Source organism: Schistocerca nitens, chromosome 2 (genome assembly GCF_023898315.1).
Source record: "Schistocerca nitens isolate TAMUIC-IGC-003100 chromosome 2, iqSchNite1.1, whole genome shotgun sequence".
Lineage (NCBI taxonomy): Eukaryota > Metazoa > Arthropoda > Insecta > Orthoptera > Acrididae > Schistocerca > Schistocerca nitens.
The window spans coordinates 631,137,547-631,152,770 of record NC_064615.1 but is presented as its reverse complement, the minus strand read 5'-3'; the positions used below and the strand labels follow the sequence as shown (position 1 = coordinate 631,152,770).

Below are 15,224 nucleotides of genomic sequence, written 5' to 3'. Positions count from 1 at the left end.
GCTGCGATTGTCGCCAGTGAGTGCTGCATTGCATGCAGATTAAATATCAATATATTAAGACAGCTACCAATGACTGAAGTAATAGAAGTCGCCACTTTTATGAAAGACGCTAATGCAGTTTAACTCGTATGAAGATTCTCAATGCAAAGATACACAAGTTCACTAAAGATCGCGTAGTCCAAACAATTACACGTCCCACATTAAAGTCCAATCCAGAATCCAGCTTGGAGGGCACCGTCTAGTCTATCATTGGTAGTCGCTCGAAAGTAACTCGATGACCCTAGCTGGGAACTCGTGATAACTGCTCGTAGAACTCAGAGATAACTATTGATCACTTACCTTCACTTCCACACTGTAATGGAGTTTGCAATTCAACTGGAAATTGCCGTCGAGGTGCCGCGCGGCCTCTTAAATATGAAAATACTCGCCAAGAAGTTACTTAAAAAGGTAACCGTTTATCATATTAAAATCCGTTACAGATACGCAACAAGAGGTAACTCGATGACCCTAGCTGGGAACTCGTGATAATTGTAACCACATTTCTGTATGCAAATATCTATGAGATGTGAATTACGCAACTGCGAGAATAGACAACGCAGCAACGGTAAAAATCGTCAGTGGCAGACTGTATAATCATAATAATTAGACTGCACTGTTACAGATACACACGCACACACATACACACACACACATACACACGCACGCACGCACGCACGCACTCACACGCACAAACGCACAAAAAGATTTTTAATTTTGGCCTGAGATATCCCAAAGATAGATTAAAACTATAATTAGCATGCACTATTTTCCACACACACACACACATAAACAAACAAAAAGTGCTGCCCCAGAGATGGATTAAAACTTGTTTCAATCCCGCGTTCTGAATTCTCTTGCTGATATTCTTAAAATGAATCTTTGCGCGCACGCGTTTTATTTTTTAATAAAAGGTAATAGCAAAGCAAGGGCATTCACATACTGTCCTGCATAACTTCTCGTTTAACAGAATTACGAAAACTTCACGTTTCGGTTTGTTTCTGGTATTATATGAGCCAGCGTGTCAGCTGTTGGGATGCGAGAGAGAGACTAACCTTGTAGAGCAGAGTGGAGATGCGCTCGGTGGTGTTGTAGTGGCGGGAGACGGTGAAGATGTTGCGGACGCAGTACATGAGGCTGGCGAGCCGAGAGTCGATGGCGAACGGGTCACCGCGGTACAGCGGCACGCAGTACTTCTCCAGCGCGTACAGGTACTTCACGTTGTCCCGCGCCTCGTTGGCAGCGTCCGTCAAGCGGCTGTCCAGCGCCTTCCATCTCTGCACAATAACAAAAGCTATGCCAGACACGTTCGCACAACAAATATGCGGCTTTCAAAGATAAGTGCGCTGCTTGACTAAAACAGCTCCCTCCCCTTGTCGACGTACTCAAATGGTTCAAATGGCTCTGAGATCCATGGGACTTTAACATCTGAGGTCATCAGTCCCCTAGACTTAGAACTACTTAAACCTAACTAACCTAAGGACATCATACACATCCATGACCGAGGCAGGATTCGAACCTGCGACCGTAGCAGCAGCGCGGTTCCGGACTGAAGCGCCTAGAACCGCTCGGTCACAACGGCCGGGCCGGCCGGTGTGGCCGAGCGGTTCTAGGCGCTACAGTCTGGAACCGCGCGACCGCTACGGTCGCAGGTTCGAATTCTGCTTCGGGCATGGATGTGTGTGATGTCCTTCGGTTAGTTAGGTTTAAGTAGTTCTAAGTTCTAGGGGACTGATGACCACAGATGTTAAGTCCCATAGTGCTCAGAGCCATTTGAACCATTTTTCACAACGGCCGGCTCGACCTGCTCCGTGAGCAATGAATGCTTCAACATAAATCCAGATGACAGCCCAACCTGCAGGTTGCTTTGCTGTATTTGACCATAAACGGCACCTGAGCTATGTCCTCAGTACGCTGCGAGTGTCAGTCGTGGTCAGAACAGTGTTTTGGGTAGTTGTGAGTGCACCGTGTCGGAGCTAAGCGATTTGAAATGTGGGCAAGTTGTTGGTGCTCGATTGGTGAGTCCTTCCGTACCCAGTGTAGCCAAAGTGACTGATATTCCAAGAGGAATCGTATCGAAAACTCATACTGCACACAGGGAAAGCGAAATAACGTTATCAGCAAAGCCACAACGTGGATCAATGTGTGTACTGAGTGATCTTGACAGATGGTCTTTCAAGAGGAAACTGAATATCGCAGCTGTGAAAGCTGTCAGCACTAAAATAACACGAAGAGAGCTCCATAACATGGGAACTGCAGAGCGAGCTGGAATTCCAAAGCCACTCATCAGTTATGCGAATACTCGTAACAGAAAAACGGGGTATGGAAGTCAAAAAACCAGGACCGTGGAGCAGTGAAAGACAGTCATTTTGTCGTATGAATCTTGTTTCGCACTGTTTCCAACTTCTGGCTGAGTTTACGTCACAAGAGTGAAACATGGCGGGGATTCGGTGATGGTTTGGGCAGCCATATTCTGGTGTTTCATGTGCCTCATGACTACTCTGCAAGGTCGAATTACTGCCGAAGATTATGTGACCATTTCGGCTGAACATGCCCAGCCAACGGTTTAATGCTGGTTCCCCAATGGTAATGCTGTGTTCCAACACGACAGGGCCCCTTTTCGCGCAGCCAGCATTGCCCATGACTGGCTTTGTGAGCTCGAGGATGACTCTTCGCATCTCCTCTCGCCGCAAGGGCTCAATGTTATTGGGCCTCTGGGGTATAGTTTGGAGAGAAGATTGTGTGACCGCTGTCCACTTCCATCATCGTTACCTGAACGTGGCACTATATCGCATGAAGAATAGTACAATTTCCCCTGATACACAGATTCTGTATTTATCAACTCCCAGATGACTGGATAGGGTTTTGAATGCCAACGGATTTCCTACACCATATTAGACATGGCAGTGTGTTGTGTATTTTTGACCACCTCCCTCAATTACGTCTACATCTACACTCCAAATGCCACATTATGCTGTGTGATGAAGGGAACTTTTTGTATCAATACCATTTCTCTCCTTCCCCGCCCTTTCCTGTTCGAGTCGCGAATGGTCCGCGGGAAGAACAATCGTTGCAAAGCTTACGCGTAATCTCAACCACTCAAATTTTATAGTCGTGTTCTTTCCGTTAAACAGACGTAGGGGGGTGCAATATGTGCCAGTGACCTTGCTGCAGTGGTAACACCGGTTCCCGTCCGATCACCAAAGTTTAGCGCTGTCGGACTTGGGTGGGTGATTTTTTCAGGAACGAACTCTCTCGGAATGCGTAACGACTTCAAAAAAGTGACTCTGAGCACTATGGGGCTTAACATCTGAGCTCATCAGTCCCCTAGAACTTAGAACTACTTAAACCTAACTAACCTAAGGACATCACACACATACATGCCCGAGGCAGGATTCGAACCTGCGACCGTAGCGGGTGTGCGGTTCCAGACTGAAGCTCCTAGAACCGCTCGGCCACATCGGCCGGCCGTAACGACTTCCTTGTAACGTTTGTGACTGGAGTCGGTTGAGCATCTCCTTGACGCTTTTGCTCTTACTAAACGAACCTCGGATGATACGCGCTATTCTTCTTAGGATCTTTTTTACTTCCTCTATCAGTCCTTTCTGGTACGGATCCCAGATTGATGAATAATATTCAAGTATCGCATAGACCTTCAAATTTATATTCAGTCTCAAGCTTTCGACGACTTCCTACGCCGTCATCGTTTGGAGAAATTGTAAGCCGTTTGGTTGTTTATTTAAGTGGCTGAATTTTATGGAAACGTCATGGAGTCATATGCTATCAGAGACCACATATATGTCTACTTTGGAAGAATATTGGGAGTTATGTTGACTTCGATAGATGGTGGGTGACTCAGTTTATTTCTCTTTTGCCATTCAGCATCAAGCGCCCGTTTCCACGAGCCACTAACGGTGTAGATGTTGCCCCGAGTCAAGTCGCCATTAGACGTTTTGATACCAATGGCTTCTTTGATGATACAATTCCAGCATGTACTGTAGATGCAGGGGACAATATTCCTCTTCATTAAATATAATCGTATGTTCGTTCATGAGGGTGTGTTCGGCAACAGCAACGTGGCGTCGGTGCTCCGTGCAGCATTCTGAAATCGTTCATACTGATTCCTTCCACGGGTAACGGGGCGTGCGAACCATGTGGTTCGTTTCCAGAGTTCGGTGGGGTCACCATCAGACAGCATGCAGTGTAGCAAAATGCTATGCATCGTAAGCATCGCGTAGAAAATTGTCCATTCTGTTGTTTCCAGTCAGCTGTATTGCAATATACACTCTAAGACAAGAAAAAGACGCACCACGAATGGATTATCCGAATAGGACGGAAATCGTGGATGTGATGTACATGTACCGACAAAAAAATGATTACAATTTCAGAAAAATTGGATGATTTATTCAAAAGAAAGAGCTTCACAAATTCAGCAAGTCAATAACGCGTTGGTCCACCTCTGGCCCTCATGCAAGCAGTTATTCGTCTTTGCATTGATTGATATAGCTTGTATTGGTACTTGAATTACGTAACCATTACGGCACCTCAACTCAACCTCTCGATACCAGCGATATTCTACTGTGTTTCTGTTAACTACTTAACATATTTCTGAGACAACATTCAGATTTGATTTCATTTGTGATACATCAATATGTTTATATTGCAATGATATTATTCTTATGTGTATTCTTTCTTTTGTCACTATGATCTTTGACGTGCTTGTAACTCTAGATTTTTGGGCTCGTAAGCAGTTGTTAGAGAGTCGGACCTTGAAAAAGTCAAGTCTTGGACGTCATATTGGAAAGATGCATAAGGTAGTCAGCTAATAAAATGTGAACTTTAACAGTGAGGAAGATGTTTTCAAGTATGTTTTGTATTGTGAAGTGATGTTTTGTGTGTTACGTGCTATCGCAATAAAAAAGAAGTGTAACTTAAATTCGGAGTGCTGATTATTTTTTACATCACCATTGTGCTAACTTTGAAAGGTTTAATCTTCAAGAATGGTTTGTGAAGCGCATCTACAAAACTTTTGAATATAGCAGAATAAAACCTAGGCCTTTGGCGCATCCGAGCTTGGAATCATCACCACCTAGATTTTCGACGATTGAGCCATGATTTTACAACGAGAGCAGCGTGGGAAATACGAAAAGATGAGTGCCTAGCTTATTTATTGTTACATGAAATGACTTTATTAACTGTGCTCTAATGACACCTGCCACATAATAACTTAGTTGTTGCCCGAAAATGCAGTATTTAGCAGCGTGAGCAACACCACAATCATTAAATTTTGACCTTTGTTGTGGTAGGGTTGTTAGAAGCTGTTGGATGTCCTCTTGAGGGATATCTGCCAAATTCTGTCCAGTTGACGCGTCAGATCGTCAAATTTTCGAGCTGATTAGAGGACCCCGCTCGTAATGCTCCAAACGTTCTCATTTGCGGAGAGATCCTGCTAACTTGCTGGCCCAGGTAAGTTTTAGCAAACACGAAGATAAGCAGTAGAAGTCTCGCCGTGTGCGAGAAATCATTATGTTGCTGAAATGTAAGCCCAGCACGGCCTACCATGAAGCCCAACTAAACAGGGCGCAGAATATCGTCGCCTACCGCCGTATTGTAATAGGCCGCGGATGACCACCAAATGGCCTTCTATGAAATTAAATGGCACCCCAGACCATCACTCCTGGTTATCGAACCGCATGGCGGGCGACAGTCAGGTTGGTATCCCACTGCTGTCTGGGGCGTCTCCAGATACATTTTCGCTGGTCATCGACGCTCAGCTCGAAGCAGAACTCATCACTGAAGACAATTTTAGTCCAGTCAATGAGATTACGTGCAGAATGTGCCCGACACCACTGAAAACGGGTTTTTTGGTGTACAGCGGTTAGGGGTAGCCGGTGGAAGGTACGCTGTGAGCTCAGTCCCCTTCCTGTGGGTCGCCTATTAATGGTCCTTGTGGTCACTGAAGCACCAGTAGCACATCGGATCGATGATAATGACGAATACGGGGCTCCGAGTGCCTCTCTGAAGATTGCTCGGACCTCACGTTCTTTCGTCCCTCTAGGTCGACCGCCTCCTTCTTGACATTGTGTTTGGCCATAGCTCACTCATTCCAGTGAACATCATCCAATAGTGGCGTCGCTCCTATTCAAATTTTGAGAGATTCGCTGATTACTCCTACCGGCTCCACGGAGCCCAGCTACACGTCCTCTCTCAAATACTCATATCTGCATGTATTGTTCACACGCCTGTCTGCGAGGCGTAGTTACTGTTCAACTGGGTACACGGAATGAAATTTGCAAAGAATTCACGCTCTAGTATCGATAGCTCCCCTGTTGACAGTTCTTGCCAGCTGCACGTTGAAAATGCTTTGCAGCGTCACACATTCATCCAGCGGCCGCCAAAGTTTACAGTTCTGGATTTTCCGTCAATGAATCCCAATTTGTGACCAATTTGCATAACTCCTTGTGGTGAATCGTTTCTTTTCTTTTTTTCTTAAGAGTGTGCACTTCTTACAGTGGAATTTTCTCGGACCCGTAAATCGCACAACTGGGTATTTCCTGTATATTAAATAATGATTGGTCGAAAATTGCGTAATAAATGTTTATGTTTCCATATTTGCCAATTGGTTTTGCTAATACTGGGTGGTTATAATTAAAGTACAACTACTCACGGAGGTCCAGTGTGGGCTGTAATTATCATATGGCAACGAAACTTGATAGATATTCCAAGGCGTTGATGGGGAACCGATTTGGGCTGACAAAGAAAATAATTCCAATTTTGGCCACCAGGTGTAATTCCAGGGCAGTGAATTCAAGATAGATGTATAGCAATGTTTCCTTGTGTAATGAATTAGCAAAGGAACTTGGGTAGGAAAGGTCAAACAAGTGAGAAAGGCAAAATGCTGATTTTATTATCAACAGCCGCTTACACAATTTGTTCAGTATGAGCACTGGAGACGTCAACGAGATGCTGCATCCGTAGAACGATGTGGTGATAATTGCTCGCAGCAGTTCCGGCAGAATCTGAGAATCGTGTTCCTGTACACTGACTTCAGATCAGATAGAGAATGAACGAGCACCTGGCAGGTATCCCTAGAGTGAATCGTCACATGGATTCAGATCAAGTGACCATGCAGGCCTTGCATCTGGGAAATCTCTGGAGATAGTACCTTGCTGCACTCGCTGGACAGTGTGTCTAAGGCATTCAGCCTGACCGGGTTGCCTCCAAACACGTCTACCACAGTTGTGTGGTTGAAGGCATATGCGACACTTATCGGTGAAGAGAACGTGATGCCAGTCCTGAGCAATCCATTCGGCATGTTGTTGGGTCCATCTGTACCGCACTGCATGGTGTCGTAGTTGCAATAATGGACCTGGCCATGGACGCCGGGAACGAAGTTGCGCATCATGCAGCCTATTGCCCTCAGTTTAAGTGGTAACACTACGTTCTGTGGCTGCACGAAAAACATTATTCGACGTGGTGGCGCTGCTGTCAGGGTTCCTCCGAGCCATAATCCGTAGGTAGCGGTCATCCGCTGCAGTAGTAGCCCTCGGGAGGCCTGAGCGAGGCATGCCATAGGCAGTTCCTGTCTCTCTGTATCTCCTCCATGTCTGAACGACATCGCTTTGCACTTTAATTATAATTACATTTAATATGCTTCAAGCACCTTCAGGCTATCCATTCTATTCATAATCCTACTCCATCGTAGTTTCCCAACTTTGCTTCATGGATTAAGACGAGGTTAGCTAGGACAAGGAGACAGTACAAGTCAGTAGAACACAAAGATATTTAACAGCACAGCTTGAAATGGCTAAAATTCATTTCAAATACACTGCTGTTCATTAAAATTGCAACAGCAAAATGTATAGAAACTTGCTAATCTTTACTTAATGTAGGTATGCAGGATAGTACGAAGAATGCTTGATTAAATTTGTAGGTGACATTTTTGTTTTGGGAGGGAGGGAGCGAGGGGCGCGGCTGGCACCACTGACAGCAACGGCGGCTATGAGTTGATTGGGCATCAAGTCGAACGGACCTTGCGAGCCTGGGTCACTGTAGACAGGGATACGTCATTCCACGTTGCTTCAAATGGTTCAAATGGCTCTGAGCACTATGGGACTCAACTGCTGTGGTCATTAGTCCCCTAGAACTTAGAACTACTTAAACCTAACTAACCTAAGGACATCACACACATCCATGCCCGAGGCAGGATTCGAACCTGCGACTGTAGCAGTCGCACGGTTCCGGACTGCGCGCCTAGAACCGCGAGACCACCGCGGCCGCCACGTTGCTTCAACTCTTTGACAGAATTAATCAATCGTTAGGGCTAGGGAGCGGAGGTGTGCCAGTATCTAGCCAACGAATGAAGAGATGTTTTCAGTAGTTGAGGGATCTGGAGACAGTACTTGTGGTGTCACCGCCAGACACCACACTTGCTAGGTGGTAGCTTTAAATCGGCCGCGGTCAATTAGTACATGTCGGACCCGCGTGTCGCCACTGTCAGGATCGCAGATCGAGCGCCACCACACGGCAGGTCTCGAGAGACTGACTAGCACTCGCCCCAGTTGTAAGACGACGTTGCTAGCGACTACACTGACGAAGCCTTTCTCTCATTTGCCGAGAGACATTTAGAATAGCCTTCAGCTAAGTCCATGGCTACGACCTAGCAAGGCGCCATTAGCCTTAGATAGCTTGTATCTAAAGAGTCTCACTTGTATCGCCACAATCTCCAGATGTCTCATCAAGAACGATGTATACAAAGGATGGATTAAAAGTTAAGTATTCAAGAAGCTACGTACTTTTCTTTATAGCATTCATTACGTATCCTGTTTCAGACTTCACTCCATCCTTCGTGAGTTAGCGCGTGCATCTTGGCCGCCTCTTTCAGTTAGTGTGCGTAGTGTTGGCAAGTCTGCCGACACTTCAGTACTGATAATGGCAACAGTCGAACATACTCTATACCGAGGTAGCTAACGATGGCACAAGCAACATGCAGTTATGTTATTGAAAGTTAACGCCAAAGAGAACTCGAAGATATGACACAGCCATTGGCGTTAACATACTAGAAATATAACGGCTGTTGTGTACATAGTTCCGCGTAGTCAGCGCGTACACAACTTTCCCACTAGAGCGCGCTCCGCTAAGCACAACAGCGCAGGCGCAGCGCTCATCCATCTCCGCACTACGAGATGGCGCTGCCATAGAGACGGACCAAATTCTGCTTCCGCCGATCCGCGTATTAATATGTAACGCAGCCAATGAGATTGCTGCTAACTTAGAACCTTTTCTCCTCACGGATCACACTCGCGCAGTGATACATGAACGCGCGAGGTATTATAACGAGTGTACAGACCTCCGATTAGTCAGTCTGCATTTATCTGCACCAGTCTGTACCAGTCTGCATTAGTCTGTACCAGTCTGTACGAGTTCTACATTTGTCTGTACCAGTCTATAGTCAAGTTTCAGTCTGCGCCTAATAAGATTACCATATTCCTGTACATAACCATGAAGATAAATGTATAGACACTCTTGTCAAGTATCAGAGATTAACGTACCAATACCAAAGGAACTTCAGATTGTCCATTGTAAATAGCATCCAGAACCAAGTTAAGTAATTTTTATGCTTGTTATTATTTTAATAAATGTGTGCGAAAATTAATCAAGTTCTGTTTAAAGTTGGTCACCATCAATCTGCTACTGTAAGCGTGCAAGTAGCATTTCTATCGTCTGACCTAACGGCAGAAGATAAACACGCCACGATAAGACCACGAGACATATTGCTGACACTCGCCTACTTCGTTAGAGCGACAAGTCAAATAATCTGATGGTGTGTGTACTGAAGGTCTTACAGTACGCACACCACAACGGCTGTTGTCCGTATCACTGACTATGAGGAAGAGATATCTTCTTGTGTACCCAGTGGCACCCCATATCGTCACACCGAGATGTGGACCCATACAATGATGACGAATGTAATATGACAACATTCAATCTCCTCAGAACTGCCACACACGAATACATCGAGCTTGATGCTGTACACAGAATAGAAAGACATGTGAAAGACGTGTTTCCGCGCCTGCGACCAGTGTTGTAGGAGGCACTATTGTCGGCACACTTCTATCTGCTGTCACAACAATGGTCGATGTGCTGACAGTAGAAACCAGGGCGCCATCACACTGTCCGCGTGGATACGTGTCTTGCTGCAAAGAATCCCATTTTACGACTCGAGGTACGACGCTTGGCTGTACGATCCGGCACGGCTCGAGAGAGCAATATACGATATGGACAAAAATGTGGAAATACGCAAAACATTGCCATGTCTAATACGGTGGACGATAATTTGTCATTCGAAACAGCGTCTAGTCATCTAGGAATGGATAAATATAAGTCTTTCGTGGTTTTCAACAGAATTATACCATTCTTCCTTGCAAAATTGTGGCCAGTTCAGGTAACGATGATAGAGGTGGGTAGCTATTACGCATCTTTCTCTCCAATGCGTACCACAATGGCTCAATAATATTGCCGTCTGGTGAGTGTGGTGGCCAGGGAAGATGCGACAGTTCATCCTCGTGCTTACAAAACCGGTTCTGGACGATGCGAGCGGAGTGTACAAAGACCCTGTCGTCTTCTAACACAGTATCACCAATGAGGAACAAACATTGTACTGTGGGACGGACCTGATGAGCCAAAATGGTCATATAATCCTTGGCAGTATTGAATCCTTGCCGAGTAACTGTGGAGCCCAAGGAATACCGCAACGTGCCTTCCCTAATCATCATCGAAGTCCGCCACGTTTCATTCCTGGGACGTAAAATGGGCCATAATATGGAAACAGTTCGAAACAAGACTCAGCCGACCAAAATACGTTCTTCCATTGCATCATGGTCCAGGTTTTATACCTTCAGCACACAATCCCTGTTACAGGCATTTGCGTCACGGATGAGTGGTTTTTGGATTCCAGGTCGCCCGTAGTTCCTAGCTTATGAAGCTACCTTCGTGTTATTTTGGCGTCCACTTCACGGGTGCGATACTCAGTTCTGCAGTGACTTTTGCAGCTGTCGTCCTATTTTCCAGCATACTCCTCTTCAATAACCACCTATTACTATCACTCAACACACACTTCCATCTGCGTTGTGGCTTAGCGGATGATGTTTTGCCGCTTTCTCTGTATGCGGTATATGTCTTCGATGTGCTGCCTGTTGAACTCCAAACACTTCTGATCCTCTGATTGCGGGAGCACCCGCCACACGAGCACAAACAATTTACCTACGTTCGAAGTCATTTCCGACACAGTACACTCGTAATTATGCAGAACGTTGTTTTGCCCACAACTGACTCTTGCAGAGTATTGAGGACATTGCACAGGGCCATTCGTGGTCTGACACAACAGCGCAACGTGTAGACTTGACTAGCGTCTGCATTTATGTTCAAGCACGCATTTCTCGCCTTGTTTCAATATTTTTGTCCAACCGCTATATGTCTGTCCTCTTCGGCGCTAGTCGAGAAGGAGAAGGTGCGATCCTCCATGGTTTCCAGTATGGTCCACCTGAAACAACAGATTTAAAATTCGCATGACAACCGTCATTTCCCGACCAATGAGAGTAGCGCTATCACAGGGTGATAAACAAAAGCCTCGACAGGGCACAATCCAGCTGCTAGCGAATTCAGACACGTGCTAGGATTCTCCTACTTATAAGAATCACAAAACGATCTCCTCAGAAACAAAGAACATTCAAATACGATTTGTGAATGAGAGGCCTGCTGTGTGGGCCTTTCTTTATATACAGTAGATGTAGATGGCGTCAGTGCTACCTATTTTGTGTAGTTGCGCTGGAATGCTAATCACTTGCACAGCCAAACATGTAGTAAACTTACACGTCATGTCAAATTGATGTTTGTAGCAGATCAACTTCATGGTGTTGCAGTTTTCATGGCCACAGTGAAGTACAGACTATCAAGTCGCAAACATTTTAATAACACTACGGGAAACGTAGTTATTTTTATAACCAAAAATACACTGACGGAAACAAAATCGCAACATCAAAAAATGTTTAATGTAATATAATGAAAATTCGGGAACCCATTTGTATAGGTAAAATACGAGGGTCGTCCACAAAGTACGTTTCTATTTCTATCCGCGGCAGCGCTACGATCGCAGTTCCGAGCATGTGCGGCAGTTGCTCTGACTCAAGAAGACATGTACGCCATTTTCAGACCGCTGCTGCGACGCGTGCTTTGTAGTGCTTCTTTATAATGTCAGCCGTAATTGAAAATGCTGCCGCTTGTGAAATCAGATCTGTGATTCGTTTTCTAAATGCAAATAAAGTTAAATCAAAGGAAATTCATCGGCAAGTCTGCGAGGTTTACGGACAAAATGCTATGACTGATTCAATGGTTAGAAGATAGGCCAGACTGCTCAATTAAGCACGTGATCAAGTGCACGATGGAGAGCGAAGTGGACGCCCGTCTGTGGTTACTGATGAACTGGTTCACACAATTGAAGAGAAGATTAAGCACAACCGTAAGTTTGCACTTAGTGCCCTTGTTATGGAAGTTTCGCAAATCTCACGATCACTAATTCATGAAATTGTTACTGAAAAACTGAAATTTCTAAAACTTTGCTCACGTTGGGTACCCAAAATTCTTACTCAACAACACAAAAAACAACGGGTGGGCAGTGCACTTCAGTTTTTGACACGCTACAATGATGAAGGCGATGGTTTTCTTTCTCGGATATTCGCGGGGGATGAAACTTGGGTATCGTACAACACCCCTGAAACAAAACGGCAATCAGTGGAATGGAGGCACACTTCATCCCCAACGAAGATTAAGCCTAAGCAAATCTTGACACCTCGATAAATAATGTGCACCGATTTTTGGGACAGAAAAGGCATTTTGCTACGAGACCATTAAGAAATTGCGCTGCGCAATGCAGAACAAGCGCCGACGATTACCGTCAAAAGGTGTTGTTGTTTTTTTTTTTCACGATAATGCCCGACCTCACACGGCGAATGAGACCAAACAACTCTTACGGGCGTTTGATCATCCTCCGTATAGTCCGTACAGACTTTCATCTCTTCTTACCCCTTAAAATCTGTCCTTGGTGGTCAACACTTCAATGATGATGACGAGCTGAAAGAACATGTTACCACATGGTTCAATACACAGGCGGCAACCTTCTATGAAGAAGGCATACAAAAACTGCCACGCAATGACAAGTGCCTACAAACATTCGGAAGCTATGTAGAAAAGTAGTTTAACTGTTGTAGATTTTTGTACGATAAATATTTTTTCTGTATCTGTACACGTTTGTTTTATATAACCAAACGGAACTTACTTTGTGGACATACTTCGTATTTAAGTGATTAACATTGCAAGATCACATGTTAATGTAAGCACGAGATAAGCGATTGCAAATGTGAAATGCGGGGAGATTAATAACCGGTGTAACTACTAGAATGTTGAATGCAAGCATGCAGACGTGCACGCATTGTGTTGTACAGGCGCGTATGCAAGTTTGTGGGATGGAATTCCATGCCTGTTGCACTTGGTCGGTCACTACACGGACGATTAATGCTGGTTGCGGATGACGCTGAAGTTGTCGTCGAATGATGTCCCATACGTGCTCGGTTGAAGACAGATCTGGTGATCGTGCAGGCCAAGGCAACTTGCCGACACTGTCTGTAGAGCATGTTGGGTTACAATAGCGGTATGTGGGCGAGCGTTATCCTGATGGAAATCACCTCTTGGAATGCTGTTCATGAGTGGCAGCAAAAACAGACTGACAAATTTGCAGTTATGGCGCGTGAGATAGCCACGAGAGTGCTCCTGCTTTCATACGAAATCGCAGCCCAGACCATAACTACAGGGATAGGTTCAGTGTGTCTAGCACGCAGACAGATTTGTTGCACACCCTCAACAGGCCCCCTTCTATCAAACACACTGCCATCTCTGGGACCGAGACAAATTCAGATTTCATCGAAAATACAGGAGACCTCCACCTTGCCCTACAATGAGCATTCACTTGACACTGGTCAGTCGCAACAGGTGGTCGTTTGGGATCAGTGGAATGCACGCTAGAGGGCGTCTGACTCGGAACTATCCTTGAAGTAATCGATTTGTAACAGTTCGTTGTGTCACTGTGGCGCCAACTGCTGCTCAGATTACTGTTGCAGATGCAGTACTATGGTCTTCCTTATCGGTAGTACCACCTTGTCGTCCGAAGCCCGGTCGCCTGGTCGTCTTGAGACCATACATTGTCGTGACCACCACTGCAAGCAATCATGTACAGTGGCTACATTCCGGCAGAGTATTTCTGCAGTCTCGTGAAGGGAACATCCAGCTTCTCGTAGCCTTATTACATAACCTCGTTCAAACTCAGTCAGCTGTTGATAAAGGCTTCTTCGTCGTCTCAAAGGCATTCTTGACTAACATCAACTCCCCACGTCCAACCTTAAAAGTAACTGGCGCGAAATTTTAATAGACGTCATCTTTCAGATGTAGAAACGCACCTACCAATTTTCATTTATGTAGCACAACTATTTGGTGCTGCGATTTTTTTCCGTCAGTGTATAAATAAACTATTACTTTAATGGTCTCAGAATCAATCTCACTAACGAAAGAACTGTCGGCGGTGGTGATGAAGGCGACAGCGTTGTTTGCGACGGGAAGACCAATAGGGGACAAGGTTGATTTAGAACCAAAGCTTGTGAAAGCTGTTTAAACAGTATGCTGTCGCAATGGAAAAAAATAAATGAAAATAAAAAACAAAAAAGCGAAGGAACAAAATGTTGCCAATGTGTTCAAAAAGAAATCCAACACGTAACACTTCCATACCTGGTCAAGTGAGACCGAACTATTTCGGCCAGTAAAACGTTCACACTGAGGCTTACCTTGGCGAGCTTAGACCTGGCAACTGTGAGGAGAATGACGAACGTCTGGCAGGTGGGCGAGGCGGTGTGCTCTGCAACGGAGCCGAATCGCGCCAGCAGGCGGCGCCACTGGTGCAGCTCGTCTAGCGGGCCCGTGTCCTCCCGCACTGAGCGCAGCCGCTCTGCGCGCGTCAGCACCTGCGCCGTCACACAAAACCCTAGTCACGAGGCGCACGAGGGCTGTAAGCTGTGAAGTCACCGTGAACCCTCCCGCCACGTCGCACTGCATTGAAGCTTATAGGCACATGGAGCACGCATGTA

General features: G+C 45.5%; 1 protein-coding gene across 1 annotated transcript in view; it reads right to left on the bottom strand.

Moving 5' to 3' along the window:
* LOC126235215 (dynein axonemal heavy chain 8-like) overlaps nt 1–15,224 on the bottom strand; it is a 570,318-nt gene that overhangs the window by 450,219 nt on the left and 104,875 nt on the right. The window contains exons 6-7 of the mRNA XM_049943945.1: nt 14,925–15,101; nt 1,092–1,313 (exon numbers count right to left, since the gene is read on the bottom strand). Of these exons, the coding sequence (XP_049799902.1) occupies nt 1,092–1,313; nt 14,925–15,101 (399 nt within the window). The remainder of the gene's footprint in view (nt 1–1,091; nt 1,314–14,924; nt 15,102–15,224) is intronic.